This window comes from Mobula birostris, chromosome 31, assembly GCF_030028105.1.
Source record: "Mobula birostris isolate sMobBir1 chromosome 31, sMobBir1.hap1, whole genome shotgun sequence".
NCBI classification, from domain to species: domain Eukaryota; kingdom Metazoa; phylum Chordata; class Chondrichthyes; order Myliobatiformes; family Myliobatidae; genus Mobula; species Mobula birostris.
Genome location: NC_092400.1, coordinates 3194632 through 3214294, shown reverse-complemented (window position 1 = coordinate 3214294; position 19663 = coordinate 3194632). Strand labels below are relative to the sequence as shown.

General features: G+C 41.7%; 1 protein-coding gene across 1 annotated transcript in view; it reads left to right on the top strand.

The window, feature by feature from the left end:
• The first annotated feature begins 11268 nt into the window (after positions 1-11268).
• LOC140190840 (BICD family-like cargo adapter 1) overlaps positions 11269-19663 on the top strand; it is an 87143-nt gene continuing 78748 nt past the window's right edge. The window contains exon 1 of the mRNA XM_072247723.1: positions 11269-12136. Within this exon, the coding sequence (XP_072103824.1) occupies positions 11750-12136 (387 nt within the window). The 5' untranslated portion in view covers positions 11269-11749. The remainder of the gene's footprint in view (positions 12137-19663) is intronic.

Here is a 19663-nt window from a genome sequence, read left to right as displayed (position 1 = left end):
AAGGTGGCAGGAAGATGTGGTGAGCATGGATGTCTGGGAAACGGAGGAGATGTTGGTAGGGGCAACATCAATGGTAGAAGAAGGGAAACCCTATTCTTTGAAGTAGAAAGACATCACTGAGGTCTTGGAAAGGAAAGCCTCATTCTGGGAGCTGATGTGGTGGAGAAAAGGGAAGGGAAGTGGAGACAGGGTGGAAAGAGGTATAGTCAAGATAGCCTTGGGAATTGGTAGGTTCAGAAAAGATATTGGTAGTAAGTTTGGCTCCAGAAATTGAAACAGGGAGATCGAGAAAGGGAAGAGAGGCGTCAGAAATGGAACAAGTGAATTTAACAAGCTCAGCATAGGTACATGAAGCAGCACCAATGTAGTTTTCAAAGTAGCACAGAGTTGGAGAGCATTACCAGGGAATGCTTGGAGTATGGACTGTTCCATGAAGTCAATGAAAAGGCAGGCATAGCATGGCTTCCCCTTGAGTTTGAGAAAGTGGGAGGACACAAAGGAGAAATTACTGAGGGTGAGGACCAGTTCTGTCAGACAGAGGAGGGTGCTGTTAGAGGGTCAGCTCTTTAGTTCAAAGAGGTGGAGAGATTTAATGCCTTCTTGATTGGGATATAAGTGCATAGGGACGGGACTGGACATCATGGTGAAAATGAAACTGTCAGGACCAGTTTCAGTTTACAATTACGGGCCTCCACGGCAATAGAGGTTCCCTCAGAAAAGGGGAGGAAACAGAAATATGGCATCATTATCATGAGTCCAAGACCGGGTAGGTCTCCCAGTTGGAGTTTCAAACTTTCACCCCATGAAGAAAGTTCTCCAAGCATCACTCACTTTCAGTAAGTAACATCACAATGTGCAGAAATGGAACTTTATTCTGACATTGAGACATTATTCTTCCTTTCCAATAAAATCTAAAGACTGTTGAAACCCTGGACACTGAATAGGAGAGGGATAGAATGTGACAGAATAAAACACGATTTAAGTGATGAAATGTGATCCAACACATATGATCCAAATCTAATTTTTCCACTTTTCAAATTTTTATAATATGTTATGAAGGGGAGATGAAGAAAGTTCTGGAAACAATAATCAGAGATAGAATTAACAGTAACATGAACAATTAAAGGTAAATTGTATCTAACTAATTAGAATTCTTGAACAAGTATTGGGGAGGGGTGATGAGGAATATACAGTTTCTATTTTGTACATGGATTTCCAACAGGCATTTGATTAAGTGCAACTTAATAGTTGTCATCAAGATTGAAGTACATAAAGACAAATATATAGAAAATTGGCAAAGTAACAGGAAACAGATTAGGGATGAAAGACTGTTAGTTGACCGGTGGAAAGTGCAGCTGCACAGGATTCAGTGCTAAGACTGCTGCTTCCTTAATGTTTTTATGATATTGCCAGAGTCCTCCTCAACTGCCTACTCATAATGACAGAAGAGTTGATCTCCAAATAACAATATGGATTCCATCCATCCAGCGACACAGTATACTTCGTCTTCACTATGTGACAACTGTAAGATAATTGTAAGGAGCAGTATCTACCACTAAAATTGGCCTTTTTCCATCTTACTATAATGCCTTTGACTCTACCAGTTGGGAGGTGCTGCGGAGCATCGTTATGAAATTTGCCTTCTCAAAGAAATTCATCTCCATCTTATGGTTGTCACATGATGGCATGCAAACTGTGATCCTAACCAACAAATCCATAGCACATTAAATCTGAGTGTTTACTCCTCATCTCCTGATATTTTCAATCTTGCCATATTGCAGCAACTCACATCTGACACATTTCTTGCTGAAGTAGAGCTAACTCACAACTATTAACCCACATCACTCCAATCTAATCAATCAAGCTGCAATAATTCAGCATTTGATTGTTCATTGTTATTCTGCAGTGCACAAGTGTAAAGGAGAATTAAATAATTGTTACTGAAATAAATTTAGTTGTTGAGAGACAACACCAGGTTTTCATCCACTTGCATACCAAATCATTTTAGATGGTTGGCCTTATACTCAGCATGCAGAAAACAAAGGTCCACTGCCAGCCTTTCCTTCTGCACGATCCCTGATGACATGACCATAGAAAACACAGACTTCTTTCCATGTGTAGCCTCCATATTTAAGGGAGGATGTTGTTGCATTGGATACAATGTAGCGAAGGTTAATTACATTAATTCTGGAGCTAAGTACGACATAATCTTTTTGTAATATTACAAAGTACTGGGAAAGAATTGACAAGGTGGATTTTGGGAAGATGTTCGCCTAATGGGGGTGTTATGAAACCAGGGAGCATTGTTTCAGGATAATGGGTCTCATTTTTCAGGCAGTGATTTCTTCACTCAGAGGCTTACTAATCTTTCAAATTCTCTAACTTAGAAAGCTTGAGAAGTAGAATTTTCGAATATGTTCAACGCAAAGACCACAGGAGAATCAAGGGTTATTGGGAGACACCAGGAGAGTAGTAGTGAGGCTGAGATTGAATCAGCTACGATCTAACTGAGTGGCAGAATAAACTCAGGGGGTGACTAGCCTCATCCTGATTTTATCTCTTATGTCAGGAGCCACCACATTGATAGTAGCTATCAGTGAAATGCGCATTGCTTTCAGTAGGTTAGCATATCCATTGGCCGTCTGAAGAAATAAGTATGGTAAGTTCAAGACCTCAAACCTTACAAAAAAGCTTATTTCTACTAGACAGCAATGATTCTTAGAGTCATAGAAAACTACAGCACAGAAACAGGCCCTTCTGCCTATTTCGTCCATGCTGAACTATTTAAACTACCCAGTCCCATCGGCTGCACCTGGACTACCGCTCTCCAGTCCACCTCCCATCCATGTACAGCACCTATTCAAACTTCTCTTAAATGTTGAAATCAAAATCACATCCACTGCCTTCAGTGGCAGCTTGTTCCACACTCTTACTACCCTCTGCATGAAGAAATTTCCCCTCATGTTCCCCTTAAACATTCCACCTTTCACCCTTAACCCATGACCTCTGGTTGTAGTCTCACCCAACCTCAGTGGAAAAAGCCTGCTTGCATTTACCCTATCTATACTCCTATTAATTTTGTATATCTCTATCAAATCTGCCTTCAATCTTCTACACTCTAGGGAATAAAGTTCTAACTTATTCAATCTTTCATTATAACTCAGGTCCAACGGTCTAACAACATCCTTATAAATTTCTCTGTACACTTTCAATCTTATTCACATCTTTCCTGTAGGTGGGTGACCAAAACTGCACACAATACTCCAAATTAGGTCTCACCATCTCATACAACTTCAACATAACATCCCAACTCCTGTACTCAATACTTTGAACAACGAAGGGCAATGCGCAAAAAGCTTTCTTTACGACCCTATCTGCCTGTGAAGCCACTTTCAATGAATTAGGACCTGTATTCCCAGATCCCCTTGTTCTACCACACTTCTCAGTGCCTTGACACCCACTGGATAAGACTTAACCTGGTTGGTCCTCCCAAAGTACAACACCTCTCACTTGTCTGCATTAAATTCCATCTGCCATTTTCAGCCCATTTTTCCAGCTGGTCCAGATCCCACTGCAAGCTTTCATAGTCTTCCCCACTGTTCACTACACCCCCTAACATGATGTCATCTGCAAATTTGCTGATCCAGTTAACCACATTATCATCCAGATAGTTGATATAGATAATAAACAACAACTGACTGTGGCTCTCCACTAGTCAGAGACCTCCAGTCAGAGAGGCAACCATTTTCTATCACTCACTGGCTTCTCCCGCAAAGACTATGTCTAATCCAATTTACTACCTCATGCCAAGCAACTGAACCTTCTTGACTAATCTCCCATCAGGACCTCATCAAATGCCTTACTGAAGTCCATGTCTTGCCTTCATCAACTTTCTTGATAACTTCGTCAAAAAACTCTATAAGATTGGTTTGACACGACCTACCCCACGCACAAAGCCATGCTGACTATCCCTAATCAGTCCATGTCTATCCAAATACTCATATATCCGGTCCCTTAGAATACCTTCCAATAACCTTCTCGCTACTGATGTCAGGCTCACCAACCTTTAATTTACTGGTTTATTTTTAAACAGCGGAACAACATTAGCTATCCTCCAATCCTCTGGTACCTCCCCTGTCGCTAAGGATGATTTAAAAATCTCTGCTTGGGCCCCTGCAATTTCTGCACTTACCTCCCACAGGGTCCAAGGGAACACCTTGTCAGGCCCTGGGGATTTGTTCACCCTAATTTGCCACAGAGCAGCAAACTCTTCCTCTGTATTCTGTATAGATTTCATGACTGCTCTGCTCCTCCGCCTCACCTCTATCGACTCTGCGTCCATCTCCTGAGTAAATACAGATGCAAAAAATCCATTTGAGATCTCCCCCAACTCTTCTGGCTCTACGCATAGATTAGCATTCTGATTTTCCAGAGGACCAATTTCATCCTTTGCAACCTTTTTGCTCTTAACATATCTGCAGAAGCCTTTAGGATTCTCCTTCACCTTGTCTGCTAGGGCAATTGCATGCCTTCTTTTAGCCTTCCTATTTTCTTTCTTAAATGGTTTCTTGCACTTCTTATTCTCCTCATACCTCATTTGTTCCTACCTGCCTATACCTGCTATGCAGCACCTCTTTTTCCTTAATCAAGGTCTCAATATCTCTCAGAAACCAAGGTTCCTTAAACCTGTTATCTTTGCTTTCTATTCTGACAGACACATACAAGTTTTGTACTCCAAAAATTTCACTTCCCAAGCACATCTTTACCAGAAAACAGCCCGCCCCAATCCACATTTGCCAGCTTCTTTCTAATGCCATCAAAATTGGCCTTTCTACAATTTAGAATCTCATCCTGAGGACCAGACTTGTCTTTTTCCATTATTAACTTGAAACTAATGGCATTATGATCACTAAATGCAGAGTGTTCCCCTACTCAAACTTCTGTCACCTACCCGGTCTCATTCCCTAATAGGCGATCAAGTATAGCACAGACTCGTTAGGACTTCTATATACCAATTAAGCAGACTTTATCATATCTAGTCCTTTTACAATATGGTAGTCCCAGTCAATACGTGAACAGTTAAAATCATCTACTATCACAATCTTATGTTACCTGCAACAGTCTGCGATCTCTCTACAAATTTGTTCCTCTAAATCCTGTGGACTGTTTGGTGGTCTATATTATAAACTCTATAATATAGCCCCTTTAATGTGGTCATACCTTTCTTATTCCTCAGTTTCAACCATAAAGCCTCACAAGACAAGTTCCCCAGTCTGTCCTGACTGAGCACTGCTGTGACATTTTCCCTGACTGGTAATGTCACTCCTCCCCCTTTAATCCCTCCCACTCTATCGCATTTTAAGCAACAGAACCCAAAATATTGAGCTGCCATTCCTGCCCCTTCTGCAACCAAGTCTCACTAATGGCTACAATATCCTAATTCCATGTGTTGATTCATGCCCTGGGCTCACCTGCCTTTCCTACAATACTTCTTGCACTGAAATATACACAACTCAGAACATTAGTTGCACTATACTCAACCTTTTGATTCCTGATTCTTGCCTCCTATGCTCTTCTGAGATTGGGATAAGCACCACAGATCCTTTGAAAAATACTGCTCAACCGAAATTCACAGGCAGGAGAAACAAAACTAATGTCAACATACAACAAACCGGTGACCCCTGTTTCCATCCAGGGGGTCAGTGTGAACATGGTGGAGGATTACAAATACCTGGGGATACGAATTGACAATAAACTGGACTGGTCAAAGAACACTGAGGCTGTCTACAAGAAGGGTCAGAGCTGTCTCTATTTCCTGAAGAGACTGAGGTCCTTTAACATCTGCCGGACGATGCTGAGGATGTTCTACGAGTCTGTGGTGGCCAGTGCTATCATGTTTGCTGTTGTGTGCTGAGGCAGCAGGCTGAGGGTAGCAGACACCAACAGAATCAACAAACTCATTTGTAAGGCCAGTGATGTTGTGGGGATGGAACTGGACTCTCTGACAGTGGTGTCTGAAAAGAGGATGCTGTCCAAGTTGCATGCCATCTTGGACAATGTCTCCCATCCACTACATAATGTACTGGTTGGGCACAGGAGTACATTCAGCCAGAGACTCATTCCACCGAGATGCAACACAGAGCATCATAGGAAGTCATTCCTGCCTGTGGCCATCAAACTTTACAACTCCTCCCTTGGAGGGTCAGACACCCTGAGCCAATAGGCTGGTCCTGGCATAATTTACATATTACTATTTAATTATTTATGGTTTCATTACTGTTTAATTATTTATGGTGCAACTGTAATGAAAACCAATTTCCCCCAGGTACAATAAAGTATGACTATGACTATTCCCTAGCTATTCCCTAACACTCAAATTAAGCAGACTATGTCAATTTTATGCCCCAGACCACACTCCAAAAAATAGTGCTTTATTCTGTGCTTTGTCATAACGAGAGATTCAATTCCAGGATGTTTTCAAAGTTTTCTTTAAGAAGTGCAACATTACCACAGACCACTGGGAATTGCAAACCTGTGACCACTGGATGGGTAGAAGGAGCATTTGGATGGATACCAAGAACATTGGGAGCAGACAAGAACCCAGCTTAAACAGCTGAAGGATCCCTAATTACCTAGCAACCTGAATCCATCAAGTATCTCTTTTCCCCGCTGTGGCAGATTCTGTGGCCACACATTGGGCTTACCATTAACCAGAGAACCCAGAGAACTGAATTAAGGGCAAGTCATCTTTGTTCCTGCCAAGATTGTCTCGGAAGAAGAATTAGTGATAGGACTGCTGTTTTTATTCATCTATGTTAATGATTTAGTTTTGGGTGAACATGGCAGTTTCCATTTTGCAAAAGACACAAAACCTGGAGGCCTTATGAATTGTGAGGATGATAGCGATAGACTTCAAGGAAATATGGACTAGCTGTTGGAATATACAGATAAAAGTTAACATTAAGTAGTGTTAATTTTTACAGGTTGATTGTAAGAATAATGAGAGGAAATATGTATTACATAATTCTAAAAGGGATACAAGAATATAGTTCATTGAAAATGGCAGGACAGATTGAAAGAGTAATTGAAAAAGCATGCTGAATCTTGGCTTTCTAAATAGAAGCTAAGATCAAGGAAATCATAATGAATTTTTATAAGACACTTGTTTGGCCACAAATAGTATACTGTTACATTCTGGATGGCAGACCTAAGGAATGACTGACAGGATTCAACATACTTTCAGGATGCAAAAGGAATTTACTAAAATGGTTTTAGGAACAAGGTACATTGGTATGTGGACAGACCAGAGAAGCTGGGGTTGTTCTTGAAACAGAGATAACTGTGAGGAGATCTGATAGAGGTATTTAGTAACCTGAGTAGTACAGACCAAGTAGATAGATATAATTTGCTCTCATGGTGGAGGGGTCAAGAATTAGAAGAAGTAGAATGAAAGAACCAAACGTGAAACGAGGGAAAATATGTTACACAGTGAGTGGTTAGTGTCTGGAATGTACCACAGGGGGAAGTGGTGAAGTCAGATTCAATTGCTGCATTCAGGAGTGATCTAGGCAAGTATCTGAAAGGAATGTGGGAGAGGCCAAGGGAGGGGACTAGCTGAATTGCTCTTAGAGAGATGTAAAAATTCAACAGGCTGAATGGCCACCTCTCATGCTATAACCATTTCTGTGATTTAAATGTGCAGGATTATACAGTATATCTGAAAAGATTATTGATTCCATTGTCAATTCTTTTCAAATACAATATTTTATTAAAATAAATTATCTCAACGAATTGGAATCTCCAAAGCACCTGATCAGCCAAATATTGCTGAAACTTAGGAAAATAGAGGGCAATCCTAGGTAATTTCTAGGTACATGTTTGGCACAGCATTGTGGGATGAAGGGCCTGTATTGTGCTGTAGGTTTTGTCTATGTTTCGACGAAATTTGCACTCGGAATCAGAACCAGTTTCATTATCACCGGCATATGTCGTGAAATTTGTTAACTTAGCAGTAGCAGTACAATAATAAATATAGAAAAAATAAGTAAATGAATTGCAGTAAGTAAATATACGTATATTAAGTTGTTAAATTTAAAATAGTAGCGCAAAAACAGAAGTAAAACAAATGAGTTAGCGTTCACAGGTTCCAACTATCAGTACGTCCAGCAATGGGCTCCTGTCCAAATCTAAGTTTGGTACCAATCAAATCAAATTTTATGGTACTATTGCCAAGAGTGCAAACTTGGCTCCCTCAACCACTATCAGTGCTATTTAGGAATATTAAAGCAGAAATGACTCAAATGATTTGGCTGCTTGTGATTCCAGAAATGGGACATATATGATTAGGTGTTCCAAAGTTAAGATATAAAATTGACATCTTTAACTTCAATTTCCCTTTAATTAGAGGGAAATGTATTTTTAAAGAGAGACGAACCTGGACAATCAAAAATACGAAATTTCTTAACAAATCTTGGTGAAATGAGAGAAAAAAGCATATTTAAAATTAAGAAATGTTACGAAACAAGATGTAGCTATTCTATCCATTAGGCACATTCTACCTCTGAAAAAGCATCCAATTAATGTCCTTTTCCTCTGTATCCTTGTAAATATTTCCCTTGCAAATATTTATCTAATTCTGTTTTGAAAGTTATTATGAATTTCCTTTTCCTAACCTTGTAAGCAGTGTGTTCTACTTAATGAGAATTCACTAAAAGAAAAAAAATGTTTTAGTCTGCCAATGATCTATAAAAATGTGAACTTTGCCTAAATGAGACAAAACAAACACAATCAGTGTTAGTGTTGCATAAAAATAATGATGCTTCATTATTATCTTGTATTCTGCCACTCTTAAACAAGTCTCCCAAATCATATAATATTTGGCTGTAGAACATTGAATTCTTGAACTTCCTGTAGTGTCCCCCTTCTTCTTCACCATTCCCCATCCTCTTTTCCCTCTCTCACCTTATCTCCTTGCCTTCCCATGGCCTCCTTCTGGTGCTACTCCCCCCTCTTCTTTCTTCCATGGCCTTCTGTCCTCTCCTATTAGATTCCCCCTTCTCCACCTTTTTCACCTATCAAATTCCCTGCTCTTTACTTCATCCCTCCCCCTCCTGGTTTCACCCAACACCTTGTGTTTCTCTCCCCCCCCCCCACCCCCGTCACCTTTTAGGTCTACTCCTCATCTTATTTTCTCCAATCCTGCCAAAGGGTCTTGGCCTGAAACGTTGACTGTTCTTTTTTCCATAGACGCTGCCTGGCCTGCTGAGTTCCTCCAGCATTTTGCATGTGTTACATATAATATATGGAGAGATTTGAGCTTTGCTCAGACTTATGTCAGATTTTAAATTCTTGCAGAGACTTGGATTGTTGCTTGTTCAGTAATTATCTGATTAGCAAGAATTTCCTTGATTTAAATATTGGGAAAACTGAGCCATGATATGCGTCACAAATTCTTTTCCTCAGACACTGACTCCATTCCTTGCCCTGTGACTGAGGGTGAGCCAAAGTGCTAACAAACTTGGCATCACATTTAACCAGGATTTGAGCTCCTGAGCCCATTCAAATCTTGTTGTCAAGACTGCCTACTTCCACCAGTTTGGCATCATCCAGTTGCATCCCCATCTTAGCCTGCTCTCACTGAAACCCATTGTCTGTGCCATTATTCTAACATTATCATATTAGCCTTACATTTTTCATTCGCCATACATCTGAGCTCATTCAAAACTTTTCTGCTTGTACCCTAGCTGAAACAGTTTCATTCATAATGCTGCTGACTCCACAATCCGTTAACATCTCCATTTAAAAGATTCTGCAGCGTTTTGAAATCTTTGCACTCTTTCAGTTTTGGTTTCATGATCCACAAAATTAACTTCAGTTTGCTTTGATATGGAATTTCAACAACCTTTCTACCTCTCTTTTCTCTATTAAGACACTCCTTAAAGCCTCTTTGAAATAGGCAGTTGATCACCTCACATCTCTTTTAGTCACTGAGTAATTTTGTTTGATAATTATGTGGGAATATTTTATTACTTTGACACTTTTATACATCCCATGATACACTAAACAGCAGTCCAGTTTTCAATAGCCTAAGTGATAATTATCCCCTTTTCATGATAAGTAGAGCAAACCATATGGTCATTATTAGTTTTTGACACCTTGAAACTGGCTATTGTGTTTTCAATATTACAAAAACAATTACAGTTCAGAGGTAATACCTTGGATGTCAAACATATGGGTGTTATTAAGTTTTAGATTTGTGTGCCTTCGTTGCTTCTGCATTTTATTTGCTTACAATTTCATTCAATCATTCCTACATTACAACACTGTTAATGTCTACTTAGTTGTTAGTCAGTTGTAAGTCACTTTGGATCATCTGAAAGGCATATTAAAGATATGCATCTCATGTAAAAGTGTAGATTTACCTGACAGTAAACTGTTACTATTCTCTTTCCCTTTATACTTCTTTATGATGGCTGGTTCTACTTCTCGCCACTCTTTATTACATTCTCAGATGTTATATCATTCAGAATGATTACAGCATTGTCTTTTTTTCTTTATAAATATTTCTTGCTATTTCTGTATATGTTTTATCATTCACTCTCTGAATCTATCTCCCTTTTCACTGATGTATTATTCTCCTTCTTTTGTATCAATATTTCACCTTTTATTCATCTCACATTGTCTGCTCCATGTACTTCTTTCACTTTCTCTGTGCAGGTTACTCTCATTACTTCTGGAGTTTTTTTATTGTTTCTGTTTATAACTCACGTTGTGCTTTCTCCCACTGTGTACATTCAATACAGTTCTTATTTCTTTATTTGATTTGATTTTTTGTCTTTACATATTTTTACATCTTGCCTTTCTTTATCTCTTCCGTGTAAGTATTTCTCTAATTTCCATCCCTGGATGGCTTCCCACTCCATTCCATTCCGAATGTATCTATATTCTATCCTTATGTGTGTCATTCGCTGTCACTGCATCTATATTTGTCTCCCTTTATCTCATTGGCGCACCCAATTCCTTCCTTTAAATTCTAACCTCCATTTAGTAAAATCATTCCTGTTTCCCTTTTCATTTTTATCGCTCTATTTGCGAATTTTCTGTATTTAGCTCAAACTCTAGTTGGTCTTGCGTGACTTTTTACATTAATTTCAAAGTTTCTCTCTATGCCATACCATCCATTTGTCAGCCCGAGTATTCCTTCTACATACTTTCAGATGCTCTACTTATTTCTCTATCTCTTCCTTGGTATCCGGTTCTCTTCTATTTACCTCTCCCAGTCTCCTCGCCTGTCTGTCTGCTAGGGATGGGGACATTGGCTTTGTACCAATGAGCGCCGTGCAATGTACAGGTGTCAGATTCCGTCAGAGGGGTGTGGACGCGCGTTGGGTATCAGTTTCAGCTTTGCTTGCGATCCGCAGCATCATGTGTCCAGCTGCATCCTTGTAAAGAATGGGCTCATCGTCCCCTGCGAAGCGGGGCAGCAGAAAGAAAGCGACTATCAAGGCGGACAACAACGACTTAGTCCCGGGACAGCGGCCGGCTACCGCCGCAATCACTCGAGAGATCTCGAACGATTGCTTTTTGCAACTGGACACTACTAGACACCGAGTGCTGCGAGCAAGGGGACTGGGTCACACCATCCCGATCCCCGGCCAGGGCACGGGAGGCAGGTCGATGGGACTCGGTGCAATCCGTGAGCTGAGCCGGGATCGGAGCCGATTGTAATCTGCCCAGCGCTAGTGGAACTATGGCGGCGTTATGGCTGCAGGAGTTTCAGCAGGGTGACGAGCCCCACCACTCGTTTGGCGTTGAGGAGGCCGAGCGCCATCAGGCTAGCAATCTGCCGAGACTGCCGCCCCTTTCTCCACTCCTAACCCCTCCTGGGCTTGGCGGCGGCAGCGCCAACCTGCTGTTCGACGAACACTTCCCTGTGCTGGCGACCAGCCGCCAGGAGGGTTACAGCGAGGAAGTGGCAGCCGGTAGCCCCGGCATCGAGGACCTGCTCTCCCAGCTTCGGCAGAAGGATAACGATCTCATCCTGGCGGCTAAGCTCGGCAAAGCCTTGCTGGAGAAGAACCAAGAGCTTACCAATCAGTACGAGATAATGCAGAGAGAGCTCACTGACAAACTAGAGGTAAGATACTGTGGCAAATATAAGGGAATCCTTTCATCCTGCTCACCTCCCCTATCCAAGCTTCTTTGACCCTGTTTCACATCGCATTCGTATCTCTGCCCAATTTGGTAGGCTCATTAACCATCAGTACCCCAACTTGTCATCCTTCTTATTCGTAACCAGAACTATGTCATTGGACTCCACCGCTTCCCATACCATTGCATCCCATTTTTACCCTAATATATCGCGTCTACTTCATTAACATCTCCCAGACTCGCCCTAATGCTGCCGTGACGCCTGAGTTCTGATGATCTTACGTCATTACATTGGCCCGGAACCTAATCCAAGAACGTCAAAAACTGGTGATATTTGGAAATCCTCTTGTGTCCACGCTTTAATGTTTCATGATTAATCTGGAAAATGCTATTGAGACATGTTGAATATATTGTTAAATATGAGTTTAATAGCAATAATATTACATAGTGTGTATAAGAAAAGTAGTTAGCCCCCTTTCCATCTTGAGGTACAGGGTCAGTCCTGGGTTCGGTGTGCATTGATCGTTGCAAGGGCTATTAAAGGCTGCAACTCAGAAAAATGTTGTTGACGTGGTTAGACTACCAATGTAGCGTTAGTTCTTGCTGTTCGGCGCCTTCCGGAGGTCGGCAATGTCTGTACTGAGCTAGTTTCTGTCTGCCTGGTGCCCATGGCCAGACTGGTACAGATACGTGAAAGCTGCATGAGGCCCCGCTCCATTTTATCACTTTCAGTCAAACAAGCGAAATAGGCATGTCTCACTCATTCAAACTTGGTTCAATGCTCAGTGTGCGGGATGGGCGCTATTTATATGCAGCACGGTGGGGGAATGATTAGCAGCAAAATATTTCTTGTATGCAAATTAATATTTTGTCTTGGGTTTTCTTAAATGAAGGAGAGTCAAAGTAGACAAGTTGTAGGGAAGGTTGTAATGGTGGGTTGGAAGGGAGGAGAATGGTGTTATGGTAGTAGGGAGTGGTACTGGATCGAAGAGAGAGAAACTGATTACCTTGGAGGCGTGGTACAAGCATTAGCTTCCTTTCTGATCTCTAGTGTTGTCTGTGGAGTTTACACACTCTTTCTGAGATCCCACGGGTTTCCTTCAGGGGCATCCATTTCCATTAGGAACTTGCTGTGCTGCTGCTGAGGCACACTCAAACGATGTGCCAGTTACTAGGTTAGTTGATTATTATAACAAGAAACCAGATTAATGTAAATGTGTTCTTTGATAGAACAGACACAATGGGTCAAATGCCCGAAGTCCCCATGTTGTACAGTTCTATGACTAATAACAGGGGCCAAGCAGAGCTGGGACAGCTACACAGCCTGACATGAGGGGGAAGTGGATATGCCCAGAATCTTTATGGAACATTCTCCTTTCTGAACTTCAGTCCGATACCTAGTGGAGGTGGAGGTTGCCTTACACAAAGTCCTCACTGAAATGAGTCACCTGCTACAATTACAACAGCAGAGAAAGAACAGCATTGCCCGGGGCTCTGAAGGTTAATGTGGTGACAAACACTTAGCATTTGGCTTCTCTCAGATTGGAATTGTTTCCAATAACTCACAGTATGTTGTCCACCGCTGTGTAAGAGATATTAACACTGTTCAAATTTACAATATTTCATTTTCTTTTGCCAGTGACTGAGAATGTACAGTAATTTCACTGGAGTGGCAAGCTTAACTAGGGTGCAGGGCACAATAAACTGCATGCACATAATTTACAGGCAACACTGGCATATTTAAGAAGGTCATACCATTTCCTCAAAATCCAGTTGACATGACCATTGGCAGTGAACCATGTAGGTCAGTGCCCAGCGTACTAAATGCAGTCATGATGCTTTCATTCTGCAGTGATCCACCTATCCCATTTAGTAAGCACCCAGTACTTCTCATTCTAGACCATCCTGTCCTGCAAGGGAGAATAAAATTTGTCTGTAAGTGTCACCTGGTTGACATGGCTATCTTGGTTGAAACAAGCAGTTAGTGTAACCTGTGAGATTTGGATGTGGGGGGTCAATTGTTGGTGCATGAATAGAGCAGGTGAAGTACTCTAATGTTATATATAAGGCCTGATTTATAGTCGGATGCAAAACCGGTTATTTAAGTAGTTAGTTAGGCTGTTGGTGCAGTTAATGGAATATGGCTTTTGAAGATAGACTCATTGATCTTGGCCGTTCTTTTGATGTCATTTAAAAAAATAGAAGCAGAAGTAGGTCGTTTTGCCTACTCATCTATGCCCTACTAATCAGTACAATCATGGCTGATCTTCTACCTTACTAACCCTACATCCATTTATCAGAATGGTGGATTCGAGTTAATGGGGACACATCAGGACCAGTATATTTTGGCCCAATTAGGTGGCTGCCACAATTAGCCAAAGTTTCATGAAAATAGTTTTAAAAAGACAAACTATGTTTAACTGAGCAACAAATTATGTATTTAAATGAAATACAGATCAAATTAGAATATTACCAATATTACTACAGTACTATAACACACAATAATTATCGACGGAGGAGTTCAGAGGAGTACGTTGCTCTGTTCTTTCTGATTGACTGTAAATGAACAAAATCAGTGTTGCCTTCCTGCATGAAGTGGTGTCAAAAATTGCTACTTTGTCATTTGGCATTAGTAGGCCCAAATGAATAACATAGCATAAGCATACGCAGTTGATGCTATTTAAAAACTACTGTATTTGCTCTAAGCACGGTGTAGTGTCTAATGGCCACACACATGCACACAACTGATGCTAGTTAGAAAATGTTGCATTCTCCAAATCTTTGTTTACATTGTGACATTCAAGGTGATTGTCAATACCTTAACTTCCTTCATGGTTTCTAACTTGCTGAAGTAGTGAAATCGTTTCATTTTCATTCCTGGCCATTTCTAGTATCTCCAAGCCTGACTGCTTGAAACCGCAATGAACAAAACAGTTCTGAATTGTCTTACTGTTTATTTCTGGCTGCCTATCACTGACATAAACCACTGTTTTTTTGAACACAAGCGGATGATATTTAAAAACTGTTCACTCTAAGCATGGTGTAGTATTTAATGGCACACAAGTGCGCACAACTGACGCTAGTTAGAAACTGTTTGGCAATAGTCTCCTGTCCCAATTAAGAGGCATAGTGTCCCAAATAAGTGAATGAAGTTCTGACTATTTTCTTGATTAGTTTATGTTCATTAAGAGTTGTCCCAAATAACCGGCTGTTCCGTTTAACCGATGGACTAACTGACCAGAATCCACTGCATATCATTTATTCACACCCAGACCACTCTTGATGCAAGGTCTCAGCCTGGAATATCAACTTGTATTCTTTCTCTGCAGATGCTAATTGATGAGCTGAGTTCTTTCAGAGTTTTGTTTTAGCTGGCAGATTCCAGAATCTATAGTCTCATTTGTTTTCATATCCTTTATTAGCTAGATATACCAGATCTCTTTACAATATTCCAGGCACAATCTTAACAAGTATTTATATAATTGCACTTAAATGTTATTATTCTTGTACTCATTCTTCACTGGCAAACCATTTGCCTTTCTAATTGTTTGCTGTATTTTGGCAGCAGTGATTCACGTACAATGACACCCAGGTCACTCTGAGCACCAACTCCTTACAGTCTCTCATCATTTAAATACTCTACTTTTCTATTTTTCCCTACCAAATTTCCTCTTGCACTTTCCCACATTACATTCTATCAGCTGTGACCTTGCAGGTTCACATAACCTGCATATATCCATTTAAAACACAAGAGATACTGCAGATGCTGGAAATCCAGGACAACACATATAAGACGCTGGAGGAACTCAGCAGGTCAGGCATCATCTATAGAAATGAATAAACTGTTGGCGCTTCAGGCTGAGACATTTCATCAGGACTGGTAAGGAAGGGGGAAGATGCCAGAATAAAAATGTAGGGAGAGGGGAAGGAGACCAAGTTTGAAGATGATAGGTGAAGCCAAGTGAATGGGGGAGGGGGGGAATGAAGTAAAAAGCTAAGGTGACTTGCAGATGTAAGTGGGACGCAACTGAACCAAGAGGGATAAAATGGAGTTGTGGTATGTGGGCGGGAGTTCAGTGGGGCAAGAGCAGACAGAAACAATGGGCCTACCCGGCCATTCAGGTTTGTGAATCTTGGGACCAGGTGTCAATTCTCTAGACACCTCCTCTTACTTACCCCTTGAAAAGGACCTCACTTGGGACCATCAAGATATTTTCTCTAATATCACCAGCAACCTCATCAACTCTGGAGATCTCACATCCACTGCCACCAACCTCATAGTTCCCTTATCCCACACTGCAACACCTCGTATTCCAACTAAGTAGTCTTCAACCTGATGGCATAAACATTGATTTCTCTTACTTGAATTACTTCCGGTAAGTTTTCCCCTTCCATTCCCCACTCTAGCCTCTTACTACTTCTCCTCCCTCTGGTGCCCTTCCTCCTTCCCTAACTCCATGGTCCAGTCTCCAGCCCTTTGCATTTTCCACCTATCATCTCTAAACTTGTTACTTCATTCCTCCCTCTTACCCACCCATTCGTCTTCACCTATACCTAACTTGTCTTGCTTCCCTTCCACCTACCTTCACATTCTGGCATTTTTCCCTTCCTCTCCAGCGCTGATAGGGGGTCTTGGCCCAAAACATCGGCTGTTTATTCATTCCCATAGATACTGCCTGACCTACTGATTTCCTCCAGCATTTTGTGGGTATATCCATTTAAAACTTCTCTGCATCATCATTACAAGCCATACCGACCCCAACTTAGTATCCTTAGCAAACATGGATATATTATTGTAAACCCTCTCAACCAGGTCACTGATATTGACTGAATACTAGAGCCCAACATCAACTTCTGCAACACTAGTCACAACCTCCCAATCTCAAAGTGACCTATTTATTCCTAGTTTTTATTTTCTGTCTATTAACTAATCCTCAATGCAGACAAGAATATTTCCTTCAATCCCATGTGCTTTATAATTTCTTCTGTGGCACCTTATTCAAGGCCTTCTGAAAGTCTAATGAGCAGCATAGCTGGCTTCCTCTTTATCAATTCTCAGCAAACTCGAACAAGTTTATCAAAAGTAATTTAACTTTAATATATACATGCCAATTCTGATCAGTCCTGCTTTGTTAAGTGTGCTGTTGCCACTTATTCAATCATATACTTTAAATATTTTCTCTGCAATTGTTTTCTCCCAACTTTGTTAAATAATGGGGTTACATTTACTTCCTTCCAGTTGAGGAGAACTGCGCTGTACCTCAAGAAGAAGGGGGTGGGATTTTGGAAAATGTATTCTTTGTACCATTGTACTATGGTAATTTTGCTCATCCTTTCGGCAGTCTCTTGAATAGATACAAGGACTGGAGTTTCCTTGGTGGTGTCTGGATCCACGTACTAGCCTCATTTGTAATTACAATTTGTTCGCCTTGCTCACCAGTTCTGCAGTGCTTATCGTTAAAGGCATGATGACCTCCTGGAGCAAAGTCTCCAGTGACACCATAACCAGGTTCATTAATACTGTCTCATATGACAGGAAATCAGTTGCTTTGCAGCAACTGTAAAGTGCAAAGGTGCAAATGTACAGCCCAAAGACAGTAAATTGCTACAAATTTCAAAATAAATTGTGCTTAAAAATGAATAATGATGGATTGTTCATGGACCTTTATTATAAAATCAGAATCAAGTTTATTATCACTGGCATATGTTGTGAAATTTGATGTTTTGTGGCTGCAATACATAAAACAAAATAACTATAAGTTACAATAAGTCTTTGATGATTGTCTTGGAGGAGGAGATGTTATTCTTCATCTCCCAATCTGGAAGTCAATGATCTGGTTGCAGAGGGAGGTACAGAAGCTCAGGTTTTGAAGCTAGTTGATTAGTAATGAAGGAATGATGATGTTGAACACTGAGTTATAATCAGTAAACAGTAGCCTGACGTAGGCATTCTGTTGTCCAAGTGGTCCAAGGGTCAGTGCAGTGCCAATAAGATTCATTCCCTATAGAGCTGGTTGGTTGGGTAGCACAGGTTTTCAGTGCCAATAAGATTCATTCCCTATAGAACAGGAATTCTGCAGATGCTGGAAATTCAAGCAACACACATCAAAGTTGCTGGTGAACGCAGCAGGCCAGGCAGCATCTGTAGGAAGAGGTGCAGTCGACATTTCAGGCCGAGACCCTTCGTCAGGACTAACTGAAGGAAGAGTGAGTAAGGGATTTGAAAGTTGGAGGGGGAGGGGGAGATCCAAAATGATAGGAGAAGACAGGAGGGGGAGGGATAGAGCCAAGAGCTGGACAGGTGATAGGCAAAAGGGCATATGAGAGGATCATGGGACAGGAGGTCCGGGAAGAAGGACGGGGGGGGGGGGACCCAGAGGATGGGCAAGAGGTATATTCAGAGGGACAGAGGGAGAAAAAGGAGAGTGAGAGAAAGAATGTGTGCATAAAAATGAGTAACAGATGGGGTACGAGGGGGAGGTGGGGCCTTAGCGGAAGTTAGAGAAGTCGATGTTCATGCCATCAGGTTGGAGGCTACCCAGACGGAATATAAGGTGTTGTTCCTCCAACCTGAGTGTGGCTTCATCTTTACAGTAGAGGAGGCCGTGGATGGACATGTCAGAATGGGAAAGGGATGTGGAATTAAAATGTGTGGCCACTGGGAGATCCTGCTTTCTCTGGCGGACAGAGCGTAGATGTTCAGCAAAGCGGTCTCCCAGTCTGCGTCGGGTCTCGCCAATATATAAAAGGCCACATCGGGAGCACCGGACGCAGTATATCACCCCAGTCGACTCACAGGTGAAGTGTTGCCTCACCTGGAAGGACTGTTTGGGGCCCTGAATGGTGGTAAGGGAGGAAGTGTAAGGGCATGTGCAGCACTTGTTCCGCTCCTGGCACTTATCCGTGTAAGCGGAACAAGTGCTACACATGCCCTTACATTTCCTCCCTTACCACCATTCAGGGCCCCAAACAGTCCTTCCAGGTGAGGCAACACTTCACCTGTGAGTCGACTGGGGTGATATACTGCGTCCGGTGCTCCCGATGTGGCCTTTTATATATTGGCGAGACCCGACGCAGACTGGGAGACCGCTTTGCTGAACATCTACGCTCTGTCCGCCAGAGAAAGCAGGATCTCCCAGTGGCCACACATTTTAATTCCACATCCCTTTCCCATTCTGACATGTCCATCCACGGCCTCCTCTACTGTAAAGATGAAGCCACACTCAGGTTGGAGGAACAACACCTTATATTCCGTCTGGGTAGCCTCCAACCTGATGGCATGAACATCGACTTCTCTAACTTCCGCTAAGGCCCCACCTCCCCCTCGTACCCCATCTGTTACTCATTTTTATGCACACATTCTTTCTCTCACTCTCCTTTTTCTCCCTCTGTCCCTCTGAATATACCTCTTGCCCATCCTCTGGCCCCCCCCCCTTGTCTTTCTTCCCGGACCTCCTGTCCCATGATCCTCTCGTATCCCCTTTTGCCTATCACCTGTCCAGCTCTTGGCTCT